Here is a 16,678-nt window from a genome sequence, read left to right as displayed (position 1 = left end):
CAAATACTATCCCAACAGCCAAATACTTCCTGCCAAATACTCAGTATGGATATGAGCAGCAGTACCGGTATGAACAATGTTTGGGAGCTACAGAAGGAAACCTTCCCTAAGATCACAGCCATTTGATGGCACTGCCACAGTGCACAGAACTGGTCCAGGGGTGTCTGGGGGGTCTGGAGGCAGGGATGCTCTGGGCAAAAGAATCTTTGCTTTTAGCAGCAGCAAATGGCAGACCACTGGCTGCCCTCCACACTGCAGCTCAACTGCCTTTTCCTGTTAAGCTGTTGCAAAGTTTCTCAGCTTGAATAACAACAATTAAAAGGATCCAGTTTGAGTTATGTGATTACAAATGGTCTTTTTGAATCATACTCCTAGGAGCTGTAAAAGTAAACATTGACTAAGATGACACTTAATGGACATCAGCATCACAGTGCATTTGTGTTGATGTTCACTGAAAAAAAAGTTTCTCAAAACAAATAACTACATTAGTGCTTTGGCCAGTCATATTGTCAGCAAACCCCATCAGCACAATGTTCACTCTTGTTTTAACATCATTTTGTAACATTGAAAAGCATGGATCCTAGTACAGACCTCTGCAGAACTCCCTAGTGACTTTCATCTACTTAGCCCTATGCTTTTTTCAACTTTCTATCAAATAACTGTTCGTGCTTATAGCTAGAAGCCCATTTCTCCCTTGATCCAAAGGACATCCATCCCTCCTGTACAAGTGTTCAGTAGTACAGAAGGGTTTCCAGCTCCTGCTGAAACATTCTTCTCAGTCAGGCTGTGAAACTGCCGTCCATGTTTGTCCCTGGTCCTGAGCAGCATACTTTAAGCTTTTCAGTAGCAGGTAAGCATAGATACTCTGGTTTTTATCTTCTTCCCTGGGAGCTTACACCATGCATCTAGAGCTTTTATCCTTCATTTCACTATGAAACAGGTACTGAAGCAGACCATGACAATGCATCCCTCTGGCTTATCCTAGGAGACACATAGAAACCCTGTGAAGTTAGTAATCTTCATGTCCTTCTCCACAGTAGTGGAAAACTCCAATGACCCTCAAACTCCAGTTCTGTGTCTCAAAACAGGGAGTTAGGCTGGAAAGTTGGATGCTGGCTCTACTATGGCATGTGTGTACAAAGACAGAACAGAATGAATGCTGAAAGGGCCCTGTTTTGGATACTGCAAGTAGCATGTGTGGTAGAACAGGGTTCTGTACATATGATACAGAGAAAGTATAAGTCACAAGACTCTGTATGCACATGGGAATGGTGTCATTCAGTCTGGCAGCTTACTCCAGCTTTGTTCTCTGGAGCAGTCCTTCCAAGCCGTGTAGATATGTCCTCTAATCAGGAATGGGATAGGGAGAGGGAATGGGAGAGCTCACTCTTGGGCTACAAAATACTCTGTGAAAAGCTATTTTAACTAAATAGCCACGTGCAGACTGTGAGGAAGTAAAGAAGAGATTGCCTTTTGCACAAGCACCTCTTCTGCATAGTACTTGTATAGACCATGATCCATGAGCCTGTAGAGTGGTTCTTGGTAGTCTAATTCTTCCTTTGTGCATCTTAGGCTTAAAATGTATTGTTAAGGTTTTTTTTTTTTCACATAATCTTCTTTGAAAATACTTTTTTTACTATTTCAGAGGAGAATCTTCTCATCTCACTCCAGCAATTTCCAGTTGCCAGCAGAGCATCTGCTGGTAGTGAGAAGCAAAGTTTAAGGTAGAACCTGTTCTGGGTTGCCCTCAGTGATGACAGGGTTTATCTTGGCTCCATCTAACTTAGGGAGATACAAACAACTTTACCATCCTCTATAAGCCTTGTTCTAGGCCCAGCTCAGCTAGACCCAAAGCCATGTCTCTCTACTATTTGTGTCTGAGGTAGTTTAGAAGATAGATAAGGCAACACTTGAGGGTTTTTTTCATTTATGTTTGTCTCCTACTTTGGTTTTGAGATGGGCTGAGTTTTTTGTTGTTGTTACTGGACTGTGAAAAAAGAGGCACTACCTGGTCTTTTTAAGGGATGCATTTGATCAGACATTACCAGAGAGGTTATTACCCCTCCAAGCCTTTGTTCCTCCCAGAATGATGCCATTTTTAGAAAGTATTTTTTAAAACTGCATGTATTTGCAAGCTGTGGGGTCACTCAGACGTGCCCTGCCCTTATGGTTTCTGCTAATTGTGTTGGGCGTATCTGCAGATGCAGGGAAGCACATTCTCTCCCAGGTTTCCTTTCCTACCTCCCATGTCCTGATCATTTGTTAAAGAGGGTGCAGAAAGCAAGATGAATCCTTCCGGGCCAAGAGCATCTGCTCACCAACCCTGTAGCCTCATGAAACTTCATCAGGGACACTGGGCAGTAGATAGCTGAACTAAGAGCCTGGTGGAAATGCTAAGCTCCCGTTCCCATTATGCCCTTGGTCTGCAGCTGACCAGCTTTCTCTCTTCTGGAATAGCAGGCTCAAAAGCCTCACCAGAGTGGTGGCTTTCTCTTGCTAGATCTCCCATTAACAGATTTGATACTGTGCTTGAAAGATGTCCTCAGCTCCTTCATGAAACTACCACTGACTCTTCAAAAATTTACCTTCAAAGAGGTCTATGTTACTGACAGATACTCTTTCTGATCAGGTCCGATGAAAGCCTAATAAGTAATTTCTGAGGCCTTCACACAAGATTATGCTTTAATGTTAATGCTAACAAAGGCACATAAAGGTCTACGTGGCCTTCAGTGAGGAAGCATTTCCCTTTCTCCCTCTTTTTAAGCACACTGTCAAATAGGACAAAATGTTTCTGATTATTTTTACCAGTTCTGGTGAGTTACCAAGAGGAATCAACTTGCAGCCATCATAGTTTGAGAACTGTGAGGAATAAAAGTCCTGGCTTGACAAAAGTAACAATGATTTGAATTGGGATTTTTTTTTCCCTTTTCAGTTCAGATTCAGACCTTTAAATTGAATCTGTGTCTCCTTAGATGTAGAATAAACCATTAGAACTGTGATGCAGTGATGTTATCCATCACATATGCTTTCTTTGCATTCCCAAATGCAGCTCTGCAAAGTCCTGTGTTCTTCTGTACATATCTGACTCACATATCCTCTGCTAATCCTGAGAAGATGACTGATAACTTACCACTCAGGAGCATGAGGGAGGGCCATGTACCATCCACCACGCAGTGCAGATCACCAAACTCATGAGCTTTTCTTTCCCTGCGGCCACAGAGCTAGCATAAGGGTCAATTTACGAAAAGTGTACATTAGCTGAAAACAGGCAAAAGAAAATACTTCTTTATATCATGAGTAACTGGGGACTTTTGGACTTTACTGTCCCAGGAGGAAGCGGAGGCAGCTGCCGTCAGTAGCATCAAAAGGTACCAGATAAATCCTTGGGCAAGAGGTGCCTGTCATTCAAGGGCACAGGTGGGGATGCACCACTGCCATCCATACTCTACCACAATAGGACCTCCTACTAGCACTACAGGACACCAAGTGCTGGGTTACAGGGACCATTTCTGTCCCAAAACAGTCTTCAGTGGAACAGGATATTTGAAACTGGAGCATAAACCTGACAAACCTGGCAGACATTGAACAGAGTAGGAGAGGGATAAAGATTTGCTGTCTGTAGTTATAAAGTCATATATTATAGGGTAGATACCTGAAAGAGATGGACTGAACCAATCTTTAAGCATGACTATTTCTTCTCCTGTCTCTAGAGGGAGTATTAGAAAGTGAATATATTGTCTGCATTTGAACCTCTGAAGTGGGCTGAAATTAGGTGAGATACATCCTTGTCTGAAGTTCAAGGTGACAGTTTTTAACTTCTCATGGACTTCTTTAGGCCCTTATTTGTCTGCCATATTTCTACAGTGCCAGATTGGAGGGTTCATCAGTGTAATGAATTTCATTATTTGGTTTTTATATTTTTTATATGGAATGTTTCCTGCTGAACCTTAATCCTGTTAGTAAAAGGTTAGCAACATGAAATTAATAATTTCTTGGGAAAAAAAAATCCCAAACTAAACCAAACCCTCTCCCTTGAAAAACACAAAAAAGAAAGAAAAAAAGAGAAGAATATTGCAGGTGTTTTTAAAAACTGAGGGAAGAACTGACAAATTTAGAGGAGTTCATCATTTGGTCTCCTATCACAGTCCAAACCTCTCAACTTTTGTCTTATCTTCAAATGCAGCACCAGTTTCTATAAGGACTGTGGATAAACTCTGTTGCTTGATGATGAAGAAATGCGACAGTGACACCTGACTGTGACCATTCCAGATCTTTTATAGAATTTGAGGTTTTTGAATTGAATATTCCCAACACAAAGTCTGCATCACTGGTGAAACTGATATGGAATTAACATGCAGGCCTGCATCACAGCCTCAATCTATCCAAATCACTCCAATACCTAAATTTGTTTACAAGTTCTCTTAAGTTACTTTCCAATGAAATGGCTGTGTATTGTTATGAATATTAAATATCTCTCTTGACCTACTTCAAATTATGTGCAATAGAACAGCTGGTTAATTTGAAGAAGCAAGAGAAGAATTAAGATTTAAAAAAGCACAAATTCTAAAAGCATGCTTTTTCTTTCATGTATCTAAAAAAGCAATGGTAGAGTTCATAAATATAGTAAAACAAGGGAAGCTTTCTTTATAAAGTTTAAGTCAGGCAAAGTCAATGCATGGACAGTCCATGCCATCTCACAGTTTTTTTGGTTTTATTTTTTTCAGATTCTTAGTCCAGTTATCAGAGCAGATGCTTTTTTAGCACATTTGAAATGGCACTGCCCAGACACTGCCTAGGCAGTGGGTAGGGAAACACACGTGGGCATAGGGGTGAACGCAGTCACCGCAGCTTTCCAGCCTTGGCCAGTGACAAGTACAAAGACAGGATCAGAAACTTTTCATTGTGCAAATACAGGATGATACCAAACCCAGTTTTCCTAGCCCTCCACTGTGACCAAATAGTGAATTATTCCTTGGTGTCCTCAAGCCTCTGAGTTCACAGTTTTCCTAGCTACTCTCAAAGCTGAGACTTGTTTCCTCACCAACAGCCATCTCAGAGCAATTGAGAGCAATAATTGAGGAGCAAAAGATAGGAATAGTGTCTCTGTTAGAGATCATTATCCCAGACAGCAGTCTGCTATGGGAAGGAGGCAAATAGAGGAGCAAGGTTAAAGGTCTGCCCTGTGCTGCCTAATAGAAACATATTCTCCTTTCACAGAATCACAGAATCTTAAGGGTTGGAAGGGACTTTGAAAGAGCATGTGTAACATCTACTCAGTAGATGGTACCTACTTGCTATGTCAAGACTCTCGAGACTAGTTGATTTACACCTGAGCCTTTCCAGCCCACTGGTTTTCTTGGTAAATATGTGTTGTTGTGCCACATTTCCCAGCTGAGTTACTTTTTCTTTCCATTCAAACTGTGGTCCTGAGGACACTGCCCAGTCCTGCTAGTATGAGGTACAGAAATGTCACTGAAGGCTCCTGCACCAGCAGCTCCTCCTCCTGCACTGGAAGACATGGATATCATTTTGCTAGGGTGAAGATCACAGAGCAGGACATGAAACACTGCAAGATTCACACTGGCAAAAGAGGAATAAGAAACCATAGACATCGGTCTCTTGTGTTTCAGTTGCAGGACACGGGAATTTGTTCCAGCCTTGATCCCTACAGAAATGAGGGTTATGGAGCAGGACTGTTGGCAGTTTGGTCAACCAGTAGATTTTGAGTTTCCTTGGCAATCTCAGAATTTGGCAAAGCAGATGAGGTTTCAAAGATACTGACTTCTTGCAAGGGAAAATAATTATTGTCCTGGTTTAACCCCAGCCAGCAACTAAGCGCCACACAGCCCCCTTCTCACTCCTTCCTCTCCCAGTGGGATGGGGAAGAGAATCAGAAGAAAAAACTAAAACTCCTGGGTTGAGATAAGAACAGTTTAACTACTAAATATAAGTAAAATATTATAATCACAACTGTAATGAAATATATAGTAATATTAATAGCAATAAAAATGAATATAACAAAAATATTAATAAAACCCAAGGAAAGACAAGTGATGCCCAACGCAGTCACTCACCATCAGCTGACTGATGCCTTAGTAGTGATTTGCCACTCCCCACCAACCCCCCTCCAGCTTACATACTAGACATGATGGTCCATGGAATGGAATAGCCCTTTGGCTAGTTTGAGTCAGCTGTCTTGGCCGTCCTCCCTCCCAGCTTCTTGTGCATTCCCTTGCTGGCAAAGCACAGGAAACTGAAAGGCCCTTCACTTAGCACCAACTAGAACACCAATGTGTTATCAACACTGTTCTCACACTAAATCCAAGCCCCAGCACTGTAACCAGTTACTAGGAAGAAAATTAGCTTTATCACAGATGAAACCAGAACAAGTAGTTTTGTAGATGAGAAGATTCCAGACTCTAGTTTCCTTTGAGAGAAGAATTGCAACATGATCTCAGCTGTCAAGAAGTCCACAGGAGAAGACCCTTAAGAAGCCAGGCTCCCTATTTTCTGCTTTCCAACAAGCTATTACTTTTCTTTACAATTCTGGAAATAGGGTAACGATTCCTTTTGTTGCCAGACTTGCTTATTGTGGTACTGCAAAGACATCAAACAGGTAAAAGCCCTCCAGTGACACTGGTCTCAGCAGAATCTGCACATGGCCACTCTCAGTCACATCAACGGTGCCAAAGGCAAGGACAGAGTCATATAGGCTATGTGGAGAGTAGGCTTTTTGTGTAGCTCAAAGTGAGCCTTGTGCCATGCAGTCCACACTGAAACAAAGCATGTAATTAAAGTTGGCAAATGGCAGCATGAGCTGCTCTGTCCATGTCCAAATAAATAATTGACACTGCTGGCAGTGTTTTGGCAAGGCAATTTAGGATTGTATTTTTGTTAGAGTGCTTGCTCACAAAGCAGGAACAGGAACAGACAATGCACTTGACTGATAACTTAACTGGAACTAACAAGAGATGTTTTCATCCCCCAGGCTGTCCTGTTTCCCCCACCCTGCTCTGCTCTCTGTAGCTTTCTCCTAACCTAGCAGAAGTCCCACACGCACTGGTTACCAGAGCTTCCCAGAGCAGCCTGTCTTGTTCTGCAATGCTTTCAAAAACATAATGTGGATCTAGTGGTAAGATTACTAAAAAGTTTGTTTAAATAGTTTTTGACTATTAAAGTTCCTACTGAATCTGAAGTAATGTGTTGCTGTGGAGACTTAAAATTTGTCACCAACTCAACTGACCACCAGAAAAACAAACACACAAACAAACAAAAAAGGACAACATTAAGCCTTGAAAACACCAAGCATGACAGAAATCTGCTGTTAAAAAGATATTTGGATTCATTCAAATGTACTCAATTATTCGATCAAAACAGTGTTAATAAATGAAATGATCTTTGGAATTTCAGCTTTGAGTGTTAGACATTTACATTAAAATGCTAAATTGTAGTAGTTCCAAACAGCTATACACTTCTGCTATATATCTCTTCTACTGGAGAGAACAGGAACAGAAAGATCAATCCTTTTCTGCCAAAATCCACTGGAAGGAAGAGAGCTGAGGCAATAAAACATCCTTCCTTCCCCTGGCTGGTCATCTGCTCCACAAAATGCCTTCAGGGCAGATTTCACGTGGGTCTGGCTTCTGCCCATTCCAAAAGGATGTGGCTATATGGGGAAAGGGTGGAGCAGAGGGACCATTTTGGCCAGGCTAGTTGTGAAATGCAGTGCCCCTTCCACTCTCAAGCCCACGCACTTCACAAGCCAAGAATGAAGAGACTGCAGCAGCAAATGGGTTGGGTGAAAACATAGGGCAGGCAGGATGGTGAGGCTCCGCTAGCTTGCAGGATAGCTCAGTGAAGGCCAGACCTACCCCAAAAGACTTGAGATCCCTCATAGCTAAGATACACTCCAGTCAGGCCCTTGGATCTACTAGGTGACTCAGCAGATGTGCTCACATCTGGGCAGGTGTGCTAATGGCACTGAAAGCCTTTCAATCCCTGTAAAGCACTCAGAGAAGATGCTCCTCTCTCACTCTGCTCACATTTACTGAAGAGAATCTCTGTAATTATTGGTGGGAGAGAAGACCAACACTTACCAAAGGGATTCTTGGTGACAAAACCAGAGGACTTGGGGACAAAATCAGGGGGACAAAACTTGGAGACAAAACCAGATCACAGCAATATTGCTGTAGGGAGCTCCCTACGAAATCATGTTTCTTCTAACATACATTTCTTTTCTAAAATCAAGTTGACATCTGTAGATCTTCATGGGAAGTCCTTGCTTTCTGGATATGCACCCCATTATTAGGGTGGGTTGTGGGGAAATGTTTTCTATAGATGGTGAAGGATCCCTGTGAGAAGTTATCCCAATCTGAGACCAACATCTCAACTAGTGTGAAGTCCAGGTCTTGCAGTGTACAGGAAACTGTGAGGGAATACTACGTATATGTGAAAAAAAGTTATTTTAAAATGAATGTTAATGCACTCTAATTCAAATTAATGCAGTGTAATCACATACTGAGCATTGCAGGGGTTTCTGATAATAAGCTGAGTATACTGAAAGAAGAGAACTGGGAAAGAATGAGCAACCAAAACTCTGTCATCTTCTCAGGTTCATTCCAGACCCTTTCCTTTCCTTTCCTTTCCTTTCCTTTCCTTTCCTTTCCTTTCCTTTCCTTTCCTTTCCTTTCCTTTCCTTTCCTTTCCTTTCCTTTCCTTTCCTTTCCTTTCCTTTCCTTTCCTTTCCTTTCCTTTCCTTTCCTTTCCTTTCCTTTCCTTTCCTTTCCTTTCCTTTCCTTTCCTTTCCTTTCCTTTCCTTTCCTTTCCTCTTCCTTTCTTTCCTTTCCTTTCTCCTCTCCTCTCCTCTCCTCTCCTCTCCTCTCCTCTCCTCTCCTCTCCTCTCCTCTCCTCTCCTCTCCTCTCCTCTCCTCTCCTCTCCTCTCCTCTCCTCTCCTCTCCTCTCCTCTCCTCTCCTCTCCTCCTCACTTCTTTTCTTTTCTTTTCTTTTCTTTTCTTTTCTTTTCTTTTCTTTTCTTTTCTTTTCTTTTCTTTTCTTTTCTTTTCTTTTCTTTTCTTTTCTTTTCTTTTCTTTTCTTTTCTTTTCTTTTCTTTTCTTTTCTTTTCTTTTCTTTTCTTTTCTTTTCTTTTCTTTTCTTTTCTTTTCTTTGTTATTTCATTCTTCCCAAAACCCCACTGTCCTAACAGGGACATCTCTGTTGGCACAAATCCTAACGCAGTTGGGTCTACATTAAAAAAAAAAAAAAGCCTTTTCTGTTTGGGAACTCTTGTGTCTATCAACTGCAAACCCTCGCCAAAGCAGATGGGCTCCAATTCAAGCATATTTTTGCTAAAACAAAGCAAAGACCTAAAGCACAATTTCCTTCACTGTCAAAACTCACCTTCCTGTTAACCTGCAATATGGACAAAATGTAACAAACCAAGAGTGCTTATTTAAACATCTTCAAAACAATGTTTTCTCTTTTCAGGTCTGTGACAGGTTGAAGTAGCTCTTCAACACTACTTATTTATTCGTCCATGTCCACAACTCATCCGGATCCACCCCTAGACAAAATACTTGACAAATTGTTTCATAGTCATTTAATATGGTTTAAAGCCAAACTGCCACTGAAATGAATAACCATAGCCTTCTCCTCTCCCTGTCTGCTTCCTCTCAGCCCTTGTCCTTTCCTAAGGTCAGCTCCAGCAATCACACATTAAACAGTAAAGCCTTGCTACTCAGTGACAGCTAGGTAGTTTCTAGATTAGCCAGGCCAGAGAGACACTACAGCACAGTCAGAGGTTCCCTGTCAACAAACAGCCCTGAAGGGTAAGAATCCACCGAACAAGAAAGTAGATGTCCCATCTTCAAGCACAACTGCTCAAAAGAGATGCCCCTGGGATCACAGGCCCTGTGTCGATAAGGACATGTGCCACTTTGGTCTAAGGTGGGCTGCGCCACTTAGTGCCACCAAAACCATGTTTTTTCCTGAATCCATGCACAGAGTCTGTCTTTAATAAAAGCTGGTCCTAGCTTAGTGTGAAAGGCAGTGCCAGGAGCATCACTTTGGCTGTTCTTCCCCCAACACCTTCATCACTTCCTCCCTCTGGCCACATCTGTATATGGGCACAACTGCCAGGCAATAGCAAGCTACAAAAGAGGAGATTCCAGTGACTCTGATCATTGATTGCTCGACAGGCACCTTAGAAAAATTACATACTTTATTTCTTAGCCATCCTGATGTTCATGGTTAAGAAACAAACACAGAAAGATCACTCCTTCAGCAGGATGATGCATGGTTTTCTCTCAGAGGAGAAGGGGAGGGGAATTCAGAGCAATCATCTTGCTGTGAAGCTGCTTCCCTTTTATGGAGCAGAGCACCATTTCAGCTCTCACACAGCACTGCTCTGCTCCAGTCAGCCACACACATGATTGTCCCAAAGAGCTGAGATTTTAAAAGTACACAGGTCTTGAATGAGGTAGCTGGCTGGCTGACACTCCAGTGACTCTAGGCATGTGTGGTGGGGGGAAACTTCAGTCATCAAGCAATTGGCAGCTCCAGCACAGAGTAAAGTCAGTTACTATTTCAGGGAAAGAAAAGGCAACTGTTCCCTAGGGGGAATGACTGCACCAGCTCAGCGCCAGGAATAGGCTGAGGTTTTTAAAAGTTTTTTTTTCCCCTACACTTCAGGAAAAGTGAACACACAATGTTCATTCGCAGGGATCGTTTCCTGAACATGATGTGTGCTCGCTGTCCCGCAGGTCACTTTCCAGTGTGTCACATCCTTCTGCACAAGGGAGAGCAGGAAATGGCAAACTCCCAGTATGAGGCAAAGCATTCCCATCGCTGCAATTGGTCAATGGGAGCTATAAATTGGTCTCCTCCAGAAACAGATCAAAATTTGTCTTTGAGACGGTCAACTGGAAACTAAAGGTAAGTTTGAACATGCATTTTTTTTAGTGTCTCAGAGTGCTATATTAGGAAAGTGTTTGCAGGTTTCTGACTAATGTACACCTTTCTCATTGGGGTGATTTTTCTCTAAGAGCAAAAGTTGGTTTTGGTTTCCTTTATGCTGCCATAAATCAGTGTATCCGAAACACATGCATCACTGTATGGCTTATGATAAACGTTGTTTGACTGTTCTACTAGCTGCGCTGAGATGGTTGCTATTATTACGTGAGACTGTTCTCAGCAACAAAATCTGCTTGACAACTTGTTAAGAGGCTACAGGAACTGTTATATTTAATGATTATCATATCGATATGTTGTTGGCTTGTTGATTTATGTATATGCTTGCTGTTCATTTCAATGCCAGTATCCATTTAGCTTAGTGTTAGTCCTTGTGCTTTCAGTTTCATGTCTCAGTATAGTGTAACAAATAACAGGACACTGTCTCCGACTAAGAAAAGCACAATGGACTAAGTGGCTCCAATGGCCTGATGATACCGAGAGAGACCGGAGTGGTTCTTCTGAAGGGCACAGTGGGAGTTCCTAAAGGATTCTGTGTGAGATGGATTAATGTATGTAATGAGAATTATATACTCACACACTTCAGCATGGAAAGACTTTATGGTAAGAGGCCTCCTCCTTCTGAAACACAGAAGGAAAGTCCCAAGGATCCTAACTACATAGTGTGCCTGTGTGAGGGACCAGGCAGCTCCAGGTGACTGCAGCAATAAATAGTTTTGCTTAGTTGGCTCTGGAACAGGGTCTCTCTGCTACAGAGACTTCTTTTGGCTATAAAGGCATTATAGACAACAAACAGCTTCTTAGTTATATGCTAGACCCTCTCAGGTGCAGAGGCAGCACAGGCGCATGTACAGTGCACCGCTGTGGGGCACAAAAGCTCTGCTTGCACCAGACAACTGGTGATGCTGCACCATTCCTGTTGCTTCCCTTGCCTCAGTTGCCCTATACATAAGTAAAGGATAACGGCTTCCTTCGTAAAGCACATTGCAGCCCTCAAGCAACCTGCAGATACTTACTGAAACATTTATTTCTACCCTTGTGAAAAGAACAAAGAGAGTGGGATAACCTATCACTAGACCCCTGAAGATTCACCCTCTAGAAGGGAAGATACTCTCCTGCTAACTGGCATGGAGAAGTTGCCATAACCAGTAGTTTTCAAGCCTTTTCTATGCATAGGCTCCTGTGTTTCCCCTATTCCACAACCCTCAAAGGAGTGCATAGCAAAAGTGGGCTCATTTTTCTGATGTGCCCTTCATGAACCTCTTAAACGAGGACCATAGCTTCCACTGCCACTGTCAATGGGGATCCACCATCACAGGTTGCACTAAGAACCACAGAACAATGGTCCTCATCTTTGTCCAGACCCTGGCGCCAGGTTACAATAGGAAAAAAAATGCTGCAGGACCTTGAGTTGTTTAAAGAAAGGAAGGATGTTCACAATACCCATCTGGGGCATCAATGAGTTTCTTACCTCCTAGATGGAAAAGACAGACTTTGATTCCCCTCAGCAGCTTCCCTCTGACCCCCTTTAATGGGAAATAGCCCCTAAATAGCAACCTGGATGGTAGATTTTACCTCCTCAGAGCCTGGCCTTTCTTGTGAAAGATGTCTTTGAGTATTGCAGATCCTCTGAATCTGTCATGGAGACAACATATTAGATTAACTTAATTTCAAGGGAATTCTCTGTCTTCAGGGATGAAAGAAGTACCTTAGGTCTTCACAGAGGTTATAACAACAGTACCTCTATACCTCTGACCCCAGCCTATAAGATATTTTAGTCTTCTCAGGGGACAAGAAAAAACCATTTAGAAGTTCCTCTGTCTGAAAGTTACAGTGGAATACGGCAATTAACTGTACACGTGTGTACGTGCATGTGTGTGCGAGTGTACGTGAGTGTGTACGTGTGTGCAGACAGTAAACCTTTCATGCAAGCAAAAAAAAATGAATTGGCTGGATGCCATCCCTGAAATGGTGGTCCAGGCTGAGCATGTCTCACACGAGGGGTTTTTTTTAACATAAATCCCAACCCAGCCTTTTCTGTTTCCGGACAGAGGCCATGGAGAGAAAAGGTGTTGCCCTTCCCCAGTCACCAGACCCAACGCACCACTTCCACACAGCATTGTTGGATCAGAGACGGAGGCTGCGGGGCCAAATTGCTCATCTTCACAAGGCAGCTCGTAAACTCAACCAGCTCCGCAGAAGGTCCTTGATTGCCAACGTCAGTGGGAGCACCCTGACCGCCGCTGGAGCGGTCACAGCCATCGTGGGGCTGTCCCTGAGCCCAGCGACACTGGGAGCCTCTCTCCTGGCATCGGCTGTGGGTCTGGGCCTGGCCACTGCGGGGGGGGCCGTCAGCATCACCTCCGATCTCTCCTTAGTGCTCTGCAATTCCCGGGAGGTGAGAAAGGTGCAGGAAATTGCAATGACTTGTCGGAAACAGATGAGGGAAATCCTCGGCTGCCTGGAGTTCCTCCGCCGTGGGCAGGGCCCGGGGGACCCCACACTGCGCCAGTCAGAGAAGAGAGCCTCCATCTCACTGTACAACTCCGTCTGCTTTATGGTCTTCTGCAGCAACCACAGCTTCCTTGTGCCAGAGTACACAAAGGAGGTCACAAAAGTGAGCCAGGCTGTGCTGAAGGCCAAAATCCAGAAGCTGGCTGCCAACCTTGAGACCTGCACCAGAGCGATGGATGAAGTCTGTGAACTTCTTGAGTCTAGGACAGAGCTTTCTCCATGCACGAGGAGACTCAACTTGGGTGCTAAAACCACTGCTGAGATCCCGAGACCATCCAGCTGAAACAGTGTTTGCCCTGTAATTAAAACTGAGCTTGGAGACATTACATTATTAATTGTCCCTATTAGCACCGCTACCAGTTGCTGTTGTAACATTGGTAGTGCTAACCCACACAGATGTGCACGTTTCTCGTGCCTTATCTATATCTGAACACAAACCCCTTCTTAATAGGAAGCTAAAGCTTCCACACACACCCTGACAACTGACAGTAGCCACCTGATTTATTTGGAGGTTATGATGAACATGTGGATTATCGTGTACACAGCAGCAGATCTCAGAGAGGTGGCTGTTCCTCAGACCTGTGTTTTCGCATCTATCTCCTCAGCTCTGCTTCCCCCAAGGTGGCAAAAAGCAGCAGATCAGGAGACTGATAAATTTCTGCAGTTCTGGTGCTGACCAAAATTAGTTTGCAAATAACTTATGAAACTTTGTGCAGTAAAATGTCTGGGATATGCCTAAAGTGCCAGGAGCTGCCAATTTCCAGTAGAGTACACAGTTGCCTGGTACCAAGGTACATCTAGAAAGGCTGTTGAAGGAAGCAGCTCCAGATATGAGAGACTGTATGGATGGCTCATCATCCCAAGGTGAAACAGCAAGGCCAGAAATTGTTATCCCTTTTGAAGAAACCTCTCCAGGCTGAGAAATGTGATATTTGTGTTCTATTTATTTAAACAGGATTATTTTGAGGTTTTGACATTGTATTTAAGTGTGTACATTATTTTATTTTTAAAAGGAGGCCTCTGCTCCAAAGGAAAGCAGCTGTTCTTAGAGGCAAAGCAAGTCTGTGGCATGTGAGAGCAAGTTATCTGTTCTTTTGTTGTGAGAGAAGGCAAGTCCCTGTAGGAAAAGGAAAGCATGACCTCAGTGGTGGTAGTTATAAAATAGGTGAAACATGGTCAATCAGGGATGGATCTTAGAAGCCAGAACAGAGAGAAGGACAGATCAATGACCTTGGGACCAGAGTCTGCCTCAGGGCCCTGGTGGAAGAAAGCAGTTGTATCTCTTGCAGCAGGGAGGGAAGTGTAGGTTAGTGTTACTGGTCTGAGCTGGAGCCCAGCTATGATGGGAGGACACCTGAGAGGTGGAGTGCCACACTCAGTGCAATTGAGCAGCCTGTGAGTCCCACAGTGGTTTGTCTGCGAGGGAGGAGGCAGCACAAATGGAGAGCTACACATACTCCTAGCAATGCTTCCCAGGGAAGGCTTCATGTTAGCAAAATATGTACTGGTACTAATACATTAGAAGGGTGCAGAGGAGTAGGATGATTCAGTGGCAGAGCACTTATGGAGCAGGAGCAAGGACTGGGTCCCTGTTTCAAGTGACAGTTCTGCTAAATATGTCCTTTGTGATTTTTGACCCCTCAGTGCCTCAGTTCTTTGTCTAAAGATTGGCAAACTAGCAGTTCCCTACCTCACAAGGAGATTTTTTTTCCCAAAAAGAAGTCAAGCACTGTGATGATGAGTATCATATCAATATCTGGAAAAGGTACAAGGAAGAGACATCAGAAACTAGCTTGAGATAACTAGAGGAGTTGATGCAGGGATAATTCCACCTCCACAAGTATGCCCCAGTGGATAAGAGAAAATTCCCTGCAGATGCATGAATCAAAATGATCAGAAAAAAACCCACTCTGTAATTCTGTAACACTGAGCAAATTCTCAGGAAGGGCAACACTCCATCTCACAAAGCTTGAATTCTCGTCCTTTTTGTTTCTTCCTCTCGTTACATCAACATTTGGTTTTATACGTACAAACAAAAGCTTTGGTCCCTCAGAGTGTGACCCAGATGCTTGTAATGCCCATATCTGTTTGCCAGAAATGAACAAGTACACTGCTGGTTCAATTAAATGAATATGAAGAACTTTTGTGTCAGCGTCTCTTTGCACACCTGCATGTCATCATGTTCCTGCCCCTGGCTCCCCCTGCTCAATTTCAATACGAACCCATACAAGCAGCTGGACATGAGGTCACCAGCTCTGTGCCACACAGCTGTCATTTGTGTATGAGTGCATGCATTTAGGTCTGTGTGAGTGCATATCCTGGTGTGCACACTAGCCCATTTACACTGTGCTTGTTGGTCTCTGACACGCTGTCATGGTTTCCCAGCCCATTCATTGTCAGGGCAGGGTGAGAAGTAGAAACAGCATTGACGCTGTGCAAGCACTGTTCAACAATAGCTAAAACATCCCTGTTTTTTCAACATTCTCTTCAGTGTAAACCCAAAATGTAGCCCTGTAGCAACTACTAGGAAGAAAATTAATTCCATCCTGGCCGAAATCAAGACACATTCAAACACTGAAGTGCATATGTGTGAGTGCCTAAGCATGGTTTTAGAGTACAAACTGCACACTGTGCAAATGGAGACAGAAAATTTTCCCTAGTGCTGCAGTACATCACCAGCTAACTCCACTAGATCAGTTGTGACTTTACCACACGTCTGAGATGTTTGGTTTTATCATCACAGAGAAAATTATGTAACATACACTTCTCTCACTGCCTTCCCAGTTTGCTGGCAACGCAGCTTTGTTCACATGTCCACACACAGGGAACAATATAGGAACAACAACAGCCTTTAAATGTGCAATCTGACTGACAGAAGGATCAGAATTTGATAGCTTAAGAGCTTCACAAGGGCTGGTTTGCTTTCCCCAGCACAGCCCTGTAGTGCAATCACAGTCACTGTTTCAGCAGCTAAAGACAAATCAGATTTTTTGCTTCCAGTCTCAATCATACAGGCAAAAAAAAACCCCAAAACAATCCCACTTCTGTCCTTTTTCTTTTCCCTTAGACTAACCTTTCACTTAAAGCCAGGATGTGAGTGATTGTACTGTGCTGATGTGTGAGTTTAACTCAGTCCAAGGTACCACACTTTCCTGGCCAGGTCTCAGCCATTCCCGTCTCTGGGTTTGTTTGCTAGA

At 43.3% G+C, this 16,678-nt stretch overlaps 1 protein-coding gene across 1 annotated transcript; it reads left to right on the top strand.

Annotated features, from left to right (window-relative positions):
- The first annotated feature begins 10,823 nt into the window (after nt 1-10,823).
- Nucleotides 10,824-15,622, top strand: APOLD1 (apolipoprotein L domain containing 1). The gene is made up of 2 exons (XM_062014092.1): nt 10,824-10,931; nt 13,019-15,622. The coding sequence occupies exon 2, from the start codon at nt 13,024-13,026 to the stop codon at nt 13,762-13,764; it is 741 nt and encodes a 246-aa protein (XP_061870076.1). The 5' UTR covers nt 10,824-10,931; nt 13,019-13,023; the 3' UTR covers nt 13,765-15,622.
- Nucleotides 15,623-16,678: the final 1,056 nt, after the last annotated feature.

Source organism: Colius striatus, chromosome 1, assembly GCF_028858725.1.
Source record: "Colius striatus isolate bColStr4 chromosome 1, bColStr4.1.hap1, whole genome shotgun sequence".
In the NCBI taxonomy this organism is placed as follows: Eukaryota; Metazoa; Chordata; class Aves; order Coliiformes; family Coliidae; genus Colius; species Colius striatus.
This window is presented reverse-complemented; position numbering and strand designations above follow the sequence as displayed.

What these genes read in the sequence shown, in the direction of transcription:
- APOLD1 (XM_062014092.1), top strand. Translation starts at nt 13,024, where the DNA reads ATGGAGAGAAAAGGTGTTGCCCTTCCCCAGTCACCAGACCCAACGCAC.